At 43.1% G+C, this 15,521-nt stretch overlaps 1 protein-coding gene across 1 annotated transcript in view; it reads left to right on the forward strand.

The window, feature by feature from the left end:
* The window catches only part of LOC121284012 (nectin-3-like), a 213,541-nt gene that overhangs the window by 34,611 nt on the left and 163,409 nt on the right, over positions 1 to 15,521 (forward strand). Inside the window, exons 5-6 of the mRNA XM_041198925.1 lie at positions 3,695 to 3,840; positions 12,774 to 12,903. Of these exons, the coding sequence (XP_041054859.1) occupies positions 3,695 to 3,840; positions 12,774 to 12,903 (276 nt within the window). The remainder of the gene's footprint in view (positions 1 to 3,694; positions 3,841 to 12,773; positions 12,904 to 15,521) is intronic.

Genomic DNA, 15,521 nt, shown 5'->3' on the forward strand with positions numbered 1-15,521 from the left:
CAAATAGCTTTCCCGACATGGATCAGTGGGAAACCCGACCCGTCATCAGCCTGCCATGAATGTGGTGAGGGGAAAATCCAATTTCATTTCCTGCCGGTGAGATTCCGACTTTCTGCCTCTCTCTGAAATTACTGCTCCCACCCACCATGAAACCTGCCACTGGCGGGACTAGAAAATTCCATCCTGTGTTTTTGGATATGTCGCTGATAGGCAGCATATAGGTGAGTAATTGGAGGGATCCTTAAGGAACACCAGAAGCAACTTTGTGGGAATGGGAAAAAATTGATGATGATGATTCTCTGCCTACGCTTAGATAGATAAGAATGGAACCAAGTAATTGCAGTCCTACCCAGCTGAACGATGGTGGAGAGACATTGGAGCAGGATGGTGTAGTCAACTGTGTCAAAGGTTGTAGGCAGGACGAGGAAGTATATTTTGCCTACAGGACTGTCATATAGGATGTAATTTGTGAGTTGGTAAGAGCTGTTTTGGACTGTGATAGGTCTGGGTCATGCTTGCAGACAGACCGAAGGTGTTACTTCTGGGTGTGGACTGGGTGATCGCTTTGCGGAACACCTTCAGTCTGTCCGCAAGCATAACCCAGACCTCCCTGTTGCTTGCCATTTCAACACACCACCCTGCTCTCATGCCCACATGTCCGTCCTTGGCTTGCTGCATTGTTCCAGTGAAGCTCAACGCAAACTAGAGGAACATCTTCTGACTAGGCACTTTACAGCCTTCCGGACTGAATATTGAGTTCAACAATTTTAGATCATGAACTCTCTCCTCCATCCCCACCCCCTTTTCGATCCCACTTTTTTCCAATAATTTATCTAGATTTTTCTTTTCCCAACTATTTCCATTATTTTTAAATGTACTTCCATCCATTGTTTTATCTCTACCTTTTAGCCTATTTCGATCCCTTCGCCCTACCCCACCCCCACTCGGGCTATCTGTACCTGCTTTCCACCCTTAATGTCACCTATTAGCACATTCCTTAGATAATATCACCACCATCAACACCTCTTTGTCCTTTTGTCTATGATCTCTTTTGGCTATCTCCACCTATCACTGGCCCTCTATCCAGCTCTACTTGTCCCACTCCCCCTTAAACAAGCTTATATTTCACCTCTCTTCTATTTTTCCTTAGTTCTGTTGAAGAGTCATATGGACTTGAAATGTTAACTGTGTTCCTCTCCGCAGATGCTGAGAGACCTGCTGAGTTTTTCCATGCATTTTTATTTTTGTTTTGAATTTCCAGCATCCCAGTTTTTTGCTTTTATCAGACCACACACTACCTGATATGGGCATGCCTTGTGTCAATACTGTGTACATGAAATGAAAATTGTTTCAAAGGTTCATAACCCTCTTAGTGGCTGGCCCATTATCCTGAGCTTGTTTTTGAGAGATTCGGTAAGAGATTTCTAACTGGGAATCTGTATCAATAATAATACGCAGAATCTCACAGAGCAGAAGAGGCCCCTCGGCCCATCGAGTCTGCACCAACATGTGAGAAACACCTGACCTACCTCCTTAATCCCATTTACCAGCACTTGGCCCATGGCCTTGAATGTTATGACATGCCAAGTGCTCATCTAGGTACTTTTTAAAGGATGTGAGGCAACCCGCCTCCACCACCCTCCCAGGTAGTGCATTCCAGACTGTCACCACCCTCTGGGTAAAAAGGTTTTTCCTCACATCCCCCCTAAATCTCCTGCCCCTCACCTTGAACTTATATCTGCTTGTGACTGACCTTTCAACTAAGGGGAATAGTTACTCCCTATCCACCCTGTCCATGCCCCTCATAATCTTGTATACCTCGCTCAGGTCACTCCTCAGTCTTTGCTCCAACGAAAACAACCCAAGTTTATCCAACCTCTCTTCATAACTTAAATATTTCATCCCAGGCAACATCCTGGTGAATCTCCTTTGCACCCCCTCCAGTGCAATCACATCCTTCCTATAATGTGGCGACCAGAACTGCACACAGTACTCCAGCTGTGGCCTCACCAAGGGTCTATACAACTCCAACATGACCTCTTTACTTTTGTAATGTATACCTCGATTGATAAAGGCAAGTGTCCCCATATGCCTTTTTCACCACCCCACTAACATGCCCCTCTGCCTTCAGAGATCTTTGGACACACACGCCAAGTCCCTTTTGTTCCTCAGAACTTCCTAGTGTCATTCATTGAATACTTCCTTGTCAAATTACTCCTTCCAAAGTGTATTACCTCACACTTTTCAGGGTTAAATTCCATCTGCCACTTATCTGTCCATTTGACCATCCCGTCTATATCTTCCTGTAGCCCAAGACACTCAACCTCACTGTTAACCACCCAGCCAATTTTTGTGTCATCCGCAAACTTACTAATTCTCCCCCCCACATAGTCATCTATGTCGTTTATATAAATGACAAATAACAGGGACCCAGCACAGATCCCTGTGGTACGCCACTGGACATGGGCTTTCAGTCACTAAAGCATCCTTCTGTCATCACCCTCTGTCTCCTACAACTAAGCCAATTTTGAACCCACCTTATCAAATTACCCTGTATCCCATGTGCCTTTGCCTTCTATATAAGTCTCCCATGTGGGACCCTGTCAAAGGCTTTGCTGAAATCCATATCAGCTACATCAACTGCACTACCCTCATCTACACACCTGGTCACCTCCTCAAAAAAACTAATCAAATTTGTGAGGCATGACCTCCCTCTGACAAAGCCATGTTGACTATCCCTGATCAAACCTTGCCTCTCCAATTGGAGATTGATTCTCTCCTTCAGAATTTTCTCCAATAGTTTCTCTACCACTGACGTGAGACTCCCTGGCCTATAGTTCCTACAACCCTTCTTAAATAGCTGAACCACATTAGCTGTTCTCCAGTCCTCTGGCACCTCCCCCGTGGCCAGATAGCCCCTGCGATCTCCTCCCTTGCCTCCCTCAGCAGTCTGGGAAATAAATCTTCCGGACCTGGAGATTTGTCCACTTTTAAGCCTGCCAACACCTCCATACCTTGTCACTCCCTATATCAATATGCTTAAGAACATCGCAGTCTCTCTCCCCGAGTTCGACCTCTCCATCCTTATTCTCTTGGGTGAAGACGGATGTGAAGTATTCATTCAACACTGAAGCAGTGTCTTCTGGCTCCACCCATAGATTGCCCCCTAGGTCCCATATAGGCCCTACTCTTTCCCTGGTTATCCTCTTCCCATTGATATACTTTTCGAATATCTTGAGATTTTCCCTACTTTTACTTTTTCTAATATCCCCTCTTTGCTCTTCCAATACATTACACAACAATGCTCAGCTCTATGGAGATTGCTACTGTTACACGGTATTTCTGAACTAAGGACTCTGCCCAGCGAAGTAAATGAATGTTAGTTGCTGCACCATGTTTTATCCCTTATTGATTCCCACCTTCAGTTTTTCCACATAAAATCTATTTACATCTCGAAGTACCTTGGGATATTTTCCTATGTTAAAGACACTAAATGCAAGATACTGTTGGATTAATTATATCATTATATCTTTCTTTAATACAACTGAACTGAAGTCTACCAAAAGAATGTAACTACTGCTAGCACAGTTTTACTGAGCATTTAGCTGCATGGAATTATCGTAATGCCTTATGTCATTTGATTGAAGCAAATCAAATATTTTATACTGACCTGCAATTGAACTGTTTTTATTAGAGACAGTGGTTCTATCCCAGACGGTGTGATAACAGAAAATGACCACGTTAAATTGCCTAAAATGACTCTTGACCTTTATGGGCTCTATACATGTGAAGCAAAAAACACAGTTGGTACTGCATTAGGCTCCATTTATTTATTCACAGGTAAGTGTCTTGTAAATTCATATGTATGTTCCAGTGATTTTTAAGTTTATAAATTTCAGTTTCAAATTGAATTAAACACATTTTGTTACAAAATATTAAAAATTGAACAATTTACAACTGAACATTTAACCTTATTTTACAATGTTTTCCAATATACTGAGTGATCTGCTGTTGTTATCCTTACAATTATTGAATAAAATATTTTATAGGGATAGCAATATTAGTGTATAATCATTAAAACCGCTCAGGACCATCAGGACAGGAACTGTCCACATCCACAATGACCAGCTGAATTGCTCTATTTTCAAACTCTGTCAGGTCTTGGGGTCAGGCATTCCACTACCAGTCTGGGACCTCTCCCTTTTGTTTTGTGCCAGATTGTCCTGCATGAAGACAAAATGGAGGGAGTGTTAGGAGGATGCTTGCCAGGCATGTGGATGTGCTTAGTCGTGCTATGGACGGGATGAGGACACGATCTGCAGGGCAGATGAAAGTGTGTGTGTGAGAGAGTGAATAGTGATGTCCCTTGAGCTGGCAGTGAGTGAGATCCCTGTGAATGTATGATGGGTTTGTGTGTGTGAATAGAGAGTAATGAGAAGAGTAACTTACCCTGGCAGGAGGGAGGAGATCATTCATCCCGTTTTGGCACCGGGTGGCTATCCTCTGTTGGAGTACATTGGTGCTGACCACTGCTGCCACCACCTCCCATGCTGGACTGGTGACTTTGCTCGCTGGCCTTTGCCCAGAGCGGGGGTTGAGGACATTGCAGCTGGCCCCCACTGCATTCAGTCGGTGCTTGAGGGAGGTGTTGCTAAATTTGGGGCAGCATGCTTCCTACCTTTGGCAGCCATGTCTTTGCAGCAGCTTCCTATCCCTTGGAGAATGCTATTTCTGTGCAGGGGCAGCCTTAAAAATATGCTACACGGATTACTGAAGCTCTGAGGCCAAGGAATGAATCAGAGGCCACCCTGCCAGTGATCTAACATAAAACCCGTGCCTGATTTTTTTAAACAAATTTCCACACGACATGGGGTGAAATTCCGCAATTGCCATCAGTGGGTCAAATGTCGATTTTCCCCAGCCGATCTTTTTATCGATTTCTGAAAAAATTCCGCCAGTATTTAAGGTGAATGACCTTTCACCAGAACTTGGTAAAATATTAAGATTTAAAGTGTTTTAAGCAAGTTCAGAGGCAGTGAATGCATGGGTGGAAAGGAAAGAACAAAAGGGAAAGTCTGTGATGGGGTGGAAAACAAGAGTGATTAAATGACAAAAGGAGAGATGGCACTAGGCAAAAAGAGGGTGGTATTGGGACAATAAAATATTCAAAAGATTGGTCTAAAGGAACTGGAAATGACAAAAGTCATTTTGTCAATTGTCTGAAAAAATGGTAGCAATTACTATGATCTGACATTATTCAACTCCGTTGTAAGGGACATATCTTTTTATTTCTGTTGGAATGTTGTAAAGAACATATCTTATTTTCATTTTCTGTTGGACTGTGGATTAGAATTACTGTGGCCGCACTTTAAAGGACATGTCCTCTGGAACAGGATGAGCGATATATACAATGTTGCAGGCCTGGAACAGAGTGTGCCATGAAAGACATAATGGTGCCGGAAAGGAGTCCTGGACTAAGGGAGCTGTCAGACAACAGCATTTTAATTGGCTCCTGACCAGTTGACCAGGTTTTATGTGAGAAGTATTGCAGCAGGAAACTCCTGACCTGCAAAAATATAACATCTAAAATCTCTTTTCCTCATGTCTACATTGTCTGCTTTCTCACTGATGAAACCCCTGTAGAAAGGAAAAGGGGAAAATCACTGTTAGAGATATTAGAAAGCAAGTTCTCAACCACTGAAAGTGCTGGAAGACCACCTCATGTTATCAATAAGAACTGAAAGAATTTTGGAAGACATTGGTCAAAATCAACCAATCGAATTCTGTGCTTCGAATTGGTGCTATTGAACTGTTTTATCCCACCCTTAAAATCCATGTTGCGTGTGCATGTGTGTGTAGGGATTTAAGAAAGGGATAGAGTTTAAGTTATAGTGTTAGACGTTAGCAGTTCATATTCCTTTCATTTGCCATTAATTAAAGACAATTTATTTAATCAAGTTATTTACTTGATATGTTTACAAACCTGGTGCTCGTATTCATTACAGCGCACTATCCCCAGTGAGTTGTGACACAATGTTGAGTTTGGAAAGCTGTAAAGTGCCTAATCAAAGGTGAGGTGCTATTCCTCAAGCACCCATTGAGCTTCACCGGTACTATGTAGGATGCTGAGCACAGAAAGCGAAACTGAGGAAGAAAATTAAAATGACAAGTGTTCGGAAACTCAGGGTCATATTTACAAACTGAATGGAGTTGTTCAGCAAAGCGACCACCCAATCTGCGTTCCGTCTTCCAATATAGAGGGGATGTCATGAACAGCAAATACAAAAATTGAAATAAGTAAAGTAAATTGTGGTTTCGTCCTGAAGGAGTGTTTGAGGCCCTGGATGGTAGGAAGTGGTGTGGTAAGATGGGAAGTGGTTTATCTGCTACATTTGCACGGATGTGGGCTCGGGGTTTGATAGCAGATATTGGCATGATTGAAGAGTGAACCAAGCTATCCTAGCAGGAACCTTCTCTGTGTCATGCTGGAAGGAGAGGGGAAGTTGTTTCTCTTGGTGCAACCCAGTTGGCATGGAATTGGAGTGGGGGAAATGACAGAGAATGAGCTGTTGAATGTGGAGACTTTTGAGGTGCAAGGTGAGGACAAAAGGAATGAATCCTTTTGTGGAAATATTGTAAAGAGAAGGGAAGAGGTGGAATAGACATGGCCATGAACCTTGTCAATTATGGTACAAGGACATAGTTGGTTGAAGTAAAAGGAAGATAGATTTTAAACATTGTTCTGGTGATGCCATCTTCATATCAATGCAATGCAGATAGAGAAACTAAAACATTACAGTCAGATGTTGTCAGGGGCTATCGACTTTGCTGTGTCTTGTGTGCAGCCATTTTTTGATATCACGTGGAGTAAATCAAATTCTCTGAAGACTGGCCTTTGTGATGGTCGAGACCTCAGGAGGATGCTTAGATAGACCATCCATTTGGATTTCAGGTTGAAGCTCCAGCCTTGTCTTTTGCACTCACAATCTGGTCTTGATTTTCCGCTACCAGTCAGCACTGGATATGGCAGGACTGCAAAAGTTTGATCAGATTGTGGGAACACTTGGCTCTGCCTATAGCATGCTGCTTCTGCTGTTTATCATGATTACAATCTTGTGTTGTAGTTTTACTTTAGATTCCTTGGTGCATGTTTTTCTATACTTTTCATTGAACCGGGACTGGTCACCTGGCGTGTTGATGAACGAGTGAGGGATATACCAGTCCATGAGGTTACTGATTGTATGTAATCTAATTCAGCTGCTACTGATGGCCCACAGCACCTAAAGAATGGTCAGTTGGAGCTACTAGACCTATTCTGAATTGATCCCATTTAGCACGGTGCCAAGCTACAAGATGCAGGTTATCCTCAGTGTAAAGGCAGGAATTTGTGTACACAAGGACTGTACAGTGATTGCTCCTACCAATACTGTCATGAACATGTTAGGGGTGAATCTAAGAGAGTGGAGTACAGTAAGTTCTGAGGGAGACAGGTTAGAGTGAGTGAGAGGAGCAAAGAAACTAAAATGGCCATGTCATCCAGGCAGTTTTCAATAAAGAGAGCAAGAGAGGGTAAGAGGCCAGAGGGAGGGTCTGGGTGGAGGGAAAATCTCAGAACTGTCTCCGGCTGTAATCCATAGCAAGTGTTTTTTTTCCCTAGATGCTTGAGCATTATCTAGGAAGGATCATCAAAGGAGGCCATATGGGGAGAAGTAAAAAACACAAAAGCGGCAAACACGCTGTTAGGTGTGTACTTGAGGCCCCCAAACAATCAGGGAGAGATTTAGGATAGTTATGAAAAAGGATAATGTAGGGCCAGGAATAAAAATTCTAAACTGAGAAAAGACTACTCTTACTGCTGTTTGTGGTGTACATTTAGACTTAAATGTAGGGGGTATGATCAAGAAGTTCGTGGATGACACAAAAATTGGCAGGAGTGAGGAGAATAGCCATAAACTGCAGGAGGATATCAGTGGACTGGTCAGATGTGAAGAGCAGTGGCAAATGGAATTCAACTCGAAAAGTGTCAGGCAATGCACTTGGGGAGGGCTAACAAGGGATTACACTATGAATGGTAAGACCCTGGAAAGTACTGAAGGTAGCGGGACAGTCAGATGAGGTGGTTAAGAAGGCATATGAAATACTTGCCTGTATTAGCCGACGCTTGGAATACAAGAGTGGGGAGCAGGGAGGTTATGCTGGAACTGTATAAAATGCTGGTTAGGCCACAACTGGAGTACTGCATGCAGTTCTGGTGACCACATTATAGGAAGGATGTGATTGCACTGGAGAGGGTGCAGAGGAGATTTACCAGTATGTTGCCTGGGCTGGAGGGTCTGAGCTATGAGGAAAGATTGGATATGCTGGTGTTGTTTTCCTTGGAGCAGCGAAGGTTGAGCATGGACCTGATAGAGGCATATAAGATTATGAGGGGCATAGATTTAAGGCAAGAGGTAGAAGGCGAAGAGGGGAATTGAGGAGAAACTTTTTCATCCAGAGAATGGTGGGAGTCTGGAACTCACTGCCTGAAAGGGTGGTTGAGTCAGAACCTCTCATAACATTTAAGAAGTATTTAGATATTCTCATGTGTTGCCATAGCCTCCAGGGCTATGGGCCAAGCGCTGGAAAATGTGATTAGTGTAGTCAGATCTTTATTGCCCAGCATGGACACAATGGGCTGAATGGCCTCCTGTGCTGCAAATGTCTATCAGTCTATGAGCCTATGTAAGCAGTGAAACAATAAAAAGCTGCACAGGGATCAGCTTCACTCCAACTCTAACTTTAGTGATAAGATAGAAGCAAAATACTGCAGATGCTGGAAATCTGAAAGAAAAGACCATTGGCCATACAGACTTGAAACGTCAACTTTGTTTTTCTCTCCACGGATGCTGTCAGACTGAGTTTTTCCAGCATTTTCTGCTTTTCTTTCAAATTTTAGCAATGTTTATTGAGGCCAAAGCTGAAAAGTAGTGTGTTCATTTTATTTATGGGAGGATCAGACACCAAATTAGGAAAGATTTGGAAAAACCATAAGTTGGTTTTAAGGAGCTTTTTCATGGGGGAACAGTAGGAGCAAAGAGGCAGGGGTTAAGGGACAGAGTTGTCGCAGAGTGGTTAAGGGACCACTGAAAGATCTTTAATTAAAGCAGAAATAAGGCAGCTTTGCATAGTAGGTAGATGTCCCAGGACTGGAGGGATTTGAGGTAGGAGGTCATTATAAAAGTGAGTTCAGACCACGGAGATATTTATAATTTCTGCTTGCCTATGGGTATTTCCTGAGGCAATGTATAATGGGTTTCTTTCAGCTTCACCTGCAAGTCAATATACATTGTGGGGGTAATGTTAATTTCACTCATCAGGAGGATGGCAGGAAGGGCAGCTGCCCATTTTATACCCCACCTGATTTTACCATCCATTGATCGGTTAGGCTAAAACTATCCCTTATATTAAACATATGTCCTAATACAGAAGTAATAGTGCCGACCCATTGCTCTTTTTCATTTTTTAAAGCATTGTCCATATTTTTTCTTATTTTTGAACTTCTGCCCAGTTATCCTAGTGTTTCACAGATGTGTCAAAATAAAATGCACCACGCAAGTTAATAAGGAACCTCTCCAACTGTCCGTCTCTCTCTTTCTCTCCCGCTCTCTCTCCTCCTTAAAGATCTATTTTAAAATCATCTCCTTGATTCAGCTTTTGGTTATTCTTCCTAATATCTCAGATTCACACAGCACAGAAGATGCCATTTGGCCTATCAAGTCTGCATGGACACGTGAGAAAAACCTGACCTATCAACCTAATCCCATTTACCAGCACTTGGCCCATAGCCTTGAATGTTATGACGTGCCAAGTGCTCATCCAGATATTTTTTAAAGGTTGTGAGGCAACCCGCCTCCACCACCCTCCCAGGCAGTGCATTCCAGACCGTCACCACCCTCTGGGTAAAAATGTTTTTCCTCACATCCCCTCCCAACCTCCTAGCCCTCACCTTGAACTTGTGTCCCCTCATGACTGACTCCTCAACTAAGGGGAACAGCTGTTCCCTATCCACCATGTCCATGCCCCTCATCACCTCGATCAGGTCGCCTTTCAGTTTTCTCTGCTCCAACGAAAACAACCCAAGTCTATCCAACCTCTCTTCATAACTTAAATGTTACAGCCAGGCAACATCCTGATGAATCTCCTTTGCACCCTCTCCAGTGCAATCACATCCTTCCTATAATGTGGCAACCAGAACTGCATAAAGTACTCTAGCTGTGGCCTCACCAAGGTTCTATACAACTCCAACATGACCTCCCTACTTTTGTAATCTGTGCCTCGAGTGATAAAGGGCAAGTGTCCCATATGCCTTTTTCACCACCCCACTAACATGCCCCATCACCTTCCGAGATTTATGGACACACATGCCAAGGTCCCTTTGTTCCTCAGAACTTCCTAGTGTCATGCCTTTCATTGAATACTTCCTTGTCAAATTACTTCTTCCAAAGTGTATCATCTCACAGTTTTCAGGGTTAAATTCCATTTGCCACTTATCTGCCCAGTTGACCATCCTGTCTATATCTTCCTGTAGTCCAAGACACCCAACCTCTCTGTTAACCACCCGTCCAATCTTTGTGTCATTCGCAAACTGACTAATCCTACCCCCCCACATTGTCATCTATGTCGTTTGTGTAAATGTCAAATAATAGGGGACCCAGCACAGATCCCTGTGGTGCGCCACTGGGCACTGGCTTTCAGTCACTAAAGCAGCCTTCTGTCATCACACTCTTGTCTCCTACAACTAAGCTAATTTTGAATCCACCTTATCAAATTACCCTGTATCCCATGTGCATTTGCCTTCTTTATAAGTCTCCCATGTGGGACCTTGTCAAAGGCTTTGCTGAAATCTATATCAGCTACATCAACTGCACCACCCTCATCTACACATCTGGTCACCTCCTCAAAAAAATTAATCAAATTTGTTAGGCATGACCTCCCTCTGACAAAGCCATGCTGACTATTCCTGATCAAACCTTGCCTCTCCAAGTGGAGATTGATTCTCTCCTTCAGAATTTTCTCCAATAGTTTCCCTACCACTGACATGACACTCACTGGTTTGTAGTTCCCTGGCTTTTCTCTACAACACTTCTTAAATAACGGAACCACATTAGCTGTTCTCCAGTCCTCTGGCACCTCCCCCATGGCCAGAGAGGAATTAAAAATTTGGGTCAGAGCCCCTGCGATCTCCTTCCTTTCCTCCCTCAGCAGTCGGGGACACAAATCATCCGGACCTGGAGGTTTGACCACTTTTAAGCCTGTCAATACCTCCAATACCTTGTCACTCCCTATATCAATTAGCTCAAGAACCTTGTAGTCTCTTTCCCCGAGTTCCATACCTTCATCCCCATTCTCTTGGGTGAATACGGATGTGAAGTCTTCATTCAAAACTCTGCCGATGTCCTCTGGCTCCACCCATAGATTGCCCCCTTGGTCCCTAATGGGCCCTACTCTTTCCCTGGTTATCCTCTTCCCATTGATATACTTATAGAATATCTTGGGATTTTCATTACTTTTACCAGCCAGAGCTTTCTCATATCCGCTCTTTGTTCTCCTAATTGCTTTCTCAAGCTCCACCCTGCACTGTCTGTACTCCACTAATGCCTCTGCTGATTTGCTCCCCTTGTGTCTGCTAAAAGCCTCTCTTTTCCTTCTCATCGTACCCTGAATATCTCTCGTCACCCATGGTTCTTGGGGCTTGTTACTCCTTCCTATCACCCTAGAGTGAACATGTTGAGCCTGTACCCTCCCTATTTCCTTTTTGAATGCCTCTCACTGCTCTTCTGCAGATTCCCCCACAAGTAGCTGTTCCCAGTCTGCCTTGGCCAGATCCTGCCTTATTTTACGAAAATCCAATCCCCCCTAATCCAAAACATTTTTTTGCAACTTGTCTATTCCTTTGTTCATAACAAACTTAAATTGTACCATGTGGGTGCTATCACTAAAATGCTCCCCCACCACCACCTCAGCCACTTGTCTGGCTTATTTCCCCGTCCCTTTTTGGACCCTCTACATATTGACCTAAAAAGTTCTCCTGTACACATTTCAAGAAATCCACTCCATCCAAGCCCTTAATAGTATGTCTATCCCAATTAGTGTTGGGAAAGTTGAAATCACCACATATAATTACCCTAGTATTGTTTTTACACACCTCCACAAATTGTGCACATATTTGCAGCTCAATTTCCCACTGACTATCTGGGGGTCTATAATAAACACCTAACAATGTGGCTGCCCCTTTTTGATCCCTAAGCTCTATCCACAAAGCTTCATTCAATGCCCCCTCCAAGATATCATCTCTCCTTACTGCAGTAACTGACTCCTTAACTAATCATGCAATACCTCCTCCTCTTTTACTCCCTCCCCTGTCTCGCCTGAAGATTCTATATCCCGGAATGTTGAGCTGCCAATACTGCCCATCCCTCAACGTCTATGTGATGGCTACAATATCACAATCCCACATGTCAATCCTCACCCTTAACTCATCCGTTTTACCTGTAATACTCCTGGCATTAAAGTAGAGGCCATCCAGCCTTTCCTTACTCCTTTGAAACTTAATACAGCTGTACTCCCTCTGTCTTGATTGTTTTACTGTATTATGACATGCCCCTATCCTTTGGTTCAACATCCATATTTGTCTAATTGCACCTCTGAAGTAACTTAGGACATTTTTCTGTATTAATGGTGTTATGTCATTGTTGTTATTGTATGAGAGAACCTTATATCTTATTTGGTTGCAGATGATCACCAGACACGTCAATATATAGTGCCTCTTATCATCATGATCCTGGCACTCATAATTGTGCTCAGCATTCTCAGCTATCTCTATTATAGGAAAACACAGTTCGACAAAGAAAGCTCCCCAGAAATGTAAGTATTTGTACATTGAATTCATACCCTAAGGTTCAACAAAATGACATTATTTTAATACCAATGTTTGAAATGCTTTAGTCTTGTTTCTGTTGTTATGATCCCCAGCTAAGATTAGCCGTGGACAAGCCTGCTGCGAGGGTGGAACCCAGCTTGATAGATCCCAACTTTTGTTTGTTTAGATATGTGGAGAGTAGCAACTGAACAGAATCACAGGAGTCAGCTGATTAACCTTTAGCAAAAGAAGACATTTATTAAACGAGAAAAGATGAGCTATATTACAATACCCCTTCACCCACAACTATCCTTTACAGATATATACAGATTTGTAAGGATAACACAAGTTACAAAAACTATCTTATGCCCTAATGGACAAAATAAATACGCAGACCATGTAAATTTATGGTCAGACACATAACACTCTGACCTCAAGTGACAGATGCCACCTCAGCCAGATGTTATGGATCTCTCCTCAACTGACCCCAGATGCTTGTCACGCCATGAGCCAGCTGGTTTCACTGTACTCCGTCTTTCACATGAGGATTTCCAGTCTCCACTTCCCAAGAGCTTACCTTGGAATCTTCTCCCAAACCAATGTTTTCTCTCATACACCTTCCACAAGGGTTGACCTCCAGGGTTCCAATGTTTCTCTCCCCTGGGTCACCACATGCATTCAAACTGTCTTCCACATACTCTTTCTCACTGACTCAGCTAACAACAGTACCAATGCTTCACATGCACATGGAAAAGTGTTACAGATCTTCAGCTGTCTCTATGGACCTTCTTGCCTCTTGCAAGCTGTTCTTGCTTTAAATCTGCTTTCTGTCGCTTTTGTCTCTTTAAATCTGAAGCTTGAAGCCTTCCTCTCTGCCCCTCACTCTTAACTTCCCTTAAAAGGACCTTTTCTAGGTTCCTGTCCTTCCTTTGACTAGAAAGTTTTCTTTGGACTTTCCCTTCTTCCACTCCACCGGATTTTGGGGTTTTCCTTAGCTTGAGACTGACTATCTTTCCCGTTTTAGGCTCCACTCTCTCTGGAAGCTACTTTCAACCAATTTTAGCTTGGAGCTGGCAATCCTCCCCTTCTTGGTTGATCCTGCTACACAGCAATCTTCAAACCAACTGAACTCCAACAGCTTCTAAACAAAATTGCTGTTTCTCTTCTTATGTGTGTGTCTGTGGGAGGAACCTGCCTCTCTGGACCCCTGTTGTTAGGCACCAGCCCAATTCTTCTACCCTTGTTTGTTTACTTTAGCTTAAGTCATAAAACTCCTTATTAGAAATGCAAGCGCCCTTTTAAAGTGAAACCAAAACTCAATTTGATCTCTCTTAACAGACAGATACAGAAATACAGATCAAACTTAAATTGTAAAGCTAAAACTTACTTAAACTGTTTCTATTTCCTAACACTATCCTATCCTCACAACCAAGATTCCATCTTCTGAAAGAGACTGCAGCAAATAATTCTTGTTTATCCTCCACAATCTATGCCTGGCTTTCAATACCTTTCCCTTCTGCACCTGTTCTGTGTTTCACCTCCATGGTATCACTCCATCCTGATCCCACTTCTTCCTGAACCAACTGAATCACTCACCACTTGCCTCATTCACAGTCTGACATATACATCCTTCAGGATTTGGCCAGTTTAGTCAGTCATGGTGCTTCTAAGTCATGCTTGGTGACAGACATTGAAGCCTCCAGAATGTAATCTAAGCCCTTGCTATCCTCAGTCCTTTTCCAAGTGATGTTCAACATGGAAGAGTACTGATTTATCAGCTGAGGGAAGGGTTAGGAAGTAATCATCAGGAGGTTCCCTGGATGATATTTGACCTGATGCTATGAGTGTTCATGGGGTCCAGAGCCAAATTTGAGGACTCCCGGAATCACCCCTCCCAAATGTATACCACCAGTGGTGGGTCTGATCTACTGTTGGGGCAGGGCAAGTGATGGAGGACATTGTCCATAAGGTATAATTCATTGAGTATGACTATGTCAGTTGTTGCCTGACAAGTCTGTGGGCATTCTCAATTTTGGCTCAAGTCTACAGCTGTTAGCAGGGAGGACTTTGCAGGGTTGACAGAACATAGTGTGCCTTTGCTGTTTCCAGGGCCTAGATGGATGCCAGGTAGTTCACCTGTTTTATTCTTATTAGTTTTCTGATGTGGCTTGATACATATAACAGAAAAGCCATTGGAGAGAATAAGTGTCAACCACATTGCTGTTTTTCTGGAATCACAAACCGGGTAAGAAGGGCAGATTTTCTTCCCTAAAGCCAACCAGAAAGGAAAGCCAAACTGAACTTGCCCTCACCGGTCTACCTATCACAGATGTATCTGTCCATAATAAAATTGGTAGAAGTAATTACCACATAGGTAATCCTTGTAGAGACAAAATCCCATCTTCACACTGAGGATGTGCTCCATCAAGTTGTACTACCCTACCACTGTGCTAAATGGGCTTGATTCAGCAGAGGTCTAGCAGCTCAAAACTGAAAACCATGAGGTACTATGATTCATCTGTGGAAACAGAATTGTATTCAACCACAGTCTATGACCTCATGCCCCAGCATTATTGTTTTTTGTTCTTTCATGGGATGTGAGAGTTGCTGGCAAGGTCAGTGT

Source organism: Carcharodon carcharias, chromosome 11, assembly GCF_017639515.1.
Source record: "Carcharodon carcharias isolate sCarCar2 chromosome 11, sCarCar2.pri, whole genome shotgun sequence".
In the NCBI taxonomy this organism is placed as follows: Eukaryota; Metazoa; Chordata; class Chondrichthyes; order Lamniformes; family Lamnidae; genus Carcharodon; species Carcharodon carcharias.